The sequence below is a fragment of the Thermothelomyces heterothallicus genome, assembly GCF_042370625.1.
Source record: "Thermothelomyces heterothallicus CBS 202.75 unplaced genomic scaffold P884_scaffold_3, whole genome shotgun sequence".
NCBI classification, from domain to species: Eukaryota; Fungi; Ascomycota; class Sordariomycetes; order Sordariales; family Chaetomiaceae; genus Thermothelomyces; species Thermothelomyces heterothallicus.
The window spans coordinates 1,635,837-1,638,634 of NW_027192564.1; the positions used below are offsets into that span (position 1 = coordinate 1,635,837).

The 2,798-nt window shown below is 50.8% G+C and overlaps 1 protein-coding gene across 1 annotated transcript; it reads left to right on the forward strand.

Moving 5' to 3' along the window:
• The first annotated feature begins 334 nt into the window (after positions 1-334).
• Positions 335-2,305, forward strand: P884DRAFT_82678 (uncharacterized protein). Its single transcript, XM_069446109.1, has 6 exons — positions 335-618; positions 677-784; positions 929-1,069; positions 1,124-1,390; positions 1,440-1,983; positions 2,082-2,305. The coding sequence occupies exons 1-6, from the start codon at positions 491-493 to the stop codon at positions 2,082-2,084; spliced, it is 1,191 nt and encodes a 396-aa protein (XP_069300823.1). The 5' UTR covers positions 335-490; the 3' UTR covers positions 2,085-2,305.
• Positions 2,306-2,798: the final 493 nt, after the last annotated feature.

Consider the following 2,798-nt stretch of genomic DNA (forward strand, 5'->3'; position numbering starts at 1 on the left):
ATCGGATGTATATGTCCAGATATATCACGCGGAAGTCCACGTGAGATCCGAGATCCGTCCTAACCATGTTTCTACCTTTGCGACCTCTTTCCTTGGTCTATAAATTTACCCTCCTCTTCCTTCTGCCTACCTTTCTTTCCACTACTCGCCTATCCACTTCTTCCGCTACCCTTCAAGAAAAATCCTACTCGTTCTCTATACGCTTCCCAAGTCAACGCCAACTAACTATCGCCGGCTTTAGTCGACGGTCTAATACATCAACCTCGTTCTTTGAGCCTTTTCTTACAATAAGGTAAGTATTTTCTTCAATTTTTTGTTTTCTTCTAGTAAATATAAGCTTGGAAGTTATAGTTTCGCGATGCCTATTTTTACCCTGTCTTTTATATTAACGATCTATTTTCGGCACCCCTCTTTCCTAACTTCGATATCAATTTTTGTTTCCCTTCAAAGTTGATTACTTACAGCTAAGCTAATCTAAACTCTAGTAACGATGGCTGAATATACCGCTACTGGTCCCCCGGGCGCTGCTACGAATGGCCCAAATATGAACGGTTCTAGCGATAGTTTCGCGCCGGCTGCTCCGATTACTGCCTCGAACGAGGCACCAAAGACTCTCTGGTATGTTGCCATTACATCACTACGATGTATAAGATATATTTGCTAAGACTTCTAATAGGATGGGCGAAATGGAAGGCTGGATGGACGAGAACTTCATTAAGAATGTTTTCCAGACTGTCCTCGCCGAGAACGTCCAAGTCAAAGTCATTCGCGATCGTCACTCCGGGTACGTCCTTTCACTTTAATTTAAGTCACTTGGAATGTCCCTCCAACCCTTAATGTTATCTCCTAAAGAACCTCTTTACTTTATTGTTTTAAAACGCTGGTTTCGCTAGAATTCTGTTATAACACCTAGCTGACTATATTATAGCAACGCTGGCTATTGCTTTATCGAATTTGGGACTCCTGAAGCTGCCCAGAAGGCACTTAGTCTGAACGGCACCCCAGTGCCGAACTCGACCCGTGTCTTTAAGCTAAACTGGGCGTCTGGTGGTGGCCTGGTCGATCGTCGGTATGTTTAAACCAGAGCTTTTTTTCTTTTACTGCTGCTGACAACCTTCCTTAGGGACGACCGTGGTCCTGAATATAGTATTTTTGTTGGAGACCTTGGTCCTGAGGTTAACGAGTTTGTACTCGTGTCCCTCTTCCAGTCGCGCTTCCCTTCCTGCAAGTCAGCCAAGATCATGACCGACGCTATGACGGGCCAGTCCCGCGGTTACGGCTTCGTCCGCTTTAGCGATGAAGCGGACCAGCAGCGCGCCCTGGTAGAGATGCAGGGAGTGTACTGCGGCAACCGCCCGATGCGTATCTCTACTGCGACCCCGAAGACACGGTATGTAAAACTGAGCTCGAATCACGGGATGATTCCTAACCTGTCACAGCTCCCACCAGTACGGCGGTGCCCATGGCCAAGGCGCCAATCCGATGATCCCTCCTGTTCCCGGCCACCCGGGCCCTATGTGGGGAGCCCCCGCCTACTATGGTCAGGGCGCTGCATTTAACCCGATGCAGCCCATGAACCAGTTTACTGATCCCAACAACACCACTGTTTTTGTCGGGGGCCTCTCGGGTTACGTGACTGAGGATGAGCTCCGCTCCTTCTTCCAGGGATTCGGCGAGATCACCTACGTCAAGATCCCTCCTGGAAAGGGCTGTGGGTTCGTGCAGTTTGTTCATCGCCATGCAGCGGAGATGGCGATCAATCAGATGCAAGGATATCCCATCGGCAACTCGCGTGTCCGTCTCTCTTGGGGTCGCTCGCAAAATAACTCGGGCGTTGGCACCCCTTACCGCCCGGCACCCCCGCCGCCTCACTACATGGGCGGCATGCCTCCTCATGGCGGCCCTCCTGGTCCTGCCGGTCCTTATGGCGGCCCCCCGTTCGGCGGTAACCCTCCTCAGGGTCCCCCTCCTGGTCCCATGCCCGTAAGTGTGACGTCTTCTCTACCTTCCCCCCCTTCCTCCGATCTCCGCTTTGTAATCACTGTCCTGGTATTTGGACCCTTGACTAACGCACTTTGCAGTAAGTTTCGTTCTGGGCTCGCTATTCTCGTCGTTCCTCGTCGCACGGAGTTCGGGGGGCGGCGTCACGGTCTCGGAAAAGCATCAACGGTTGACAGTTTTCGAACTTGCCTGCGCTTCTTCCCCATCTTGGGACCTCGTTCGGTTTTCACCACCTCGTTGCTTTGTCTTTTCTGGGGCATTGCTCGGCGTTTCCGGTTCCCGCTGTGCGTCTCTGCTTGACTTTTCGCGCCTGGCATGCTCTCTCATGACGAGTCCCAGGAGGAACGGATAGGGAATGATGGATGGTTGAGGAATGGTCGTTGTTCTCCCGTGGTTTTCCGTTGATTTTCTTTCCTTTTTCATTCAACTGTGCTGCTACTCTTTTGAGTCGTTTGCCCTCTTCACTTTCGTTTCGTTTGTCCGTCACCCCCGCGGCTCAAGATTTTTACGGTCTACCATGCCGGGTCAGCGCTTAGGGAGATCGTCAGGAGGGAAGCCTGTCGGATTGGGATCTAGGCCATCCGATTGGTTTGAAACTCTTAGCGAGGACGAGGAAGTTGTCTTCTTTGAATGATGGTTTTCTCGGGGATATCTAGACACGGTTGATTGGTGATGCTTTAAGCTGCCTTCCCACCGTTCTTGGGTCCTGCTCAGATTCTGGTGCGACCTCATTTTATGGCTGGTATTAGGGGACAATTATTTTACTGGTTTCCGCAATGGTATTGTGTCATCAAGTT

Bases quoted from the DNA above. Each gene is read 5' to 3' on its own strand.
- P884DRAFT_82678 (XM_069446109.1), top strand. From the start codon at position 491: ATGGCTGAATATACCGCTACTGGTCCCCCGGGCGCTGCTACGAATGGC. The intron at 785-928 runs GTACGTCCTTTC...ACTATATTATAG, and splicing joins ATTCGCGATCGTCACTCCGG to CAACGCTGGCTATTGCTTTA. The intron at 1,391-1,439 runs GTATGTAAAACT...AACCTGTCACAG, and splicing joins ACTGCGACCCCGAAGACACG to CTCCCACCAGTACGGCGGTG.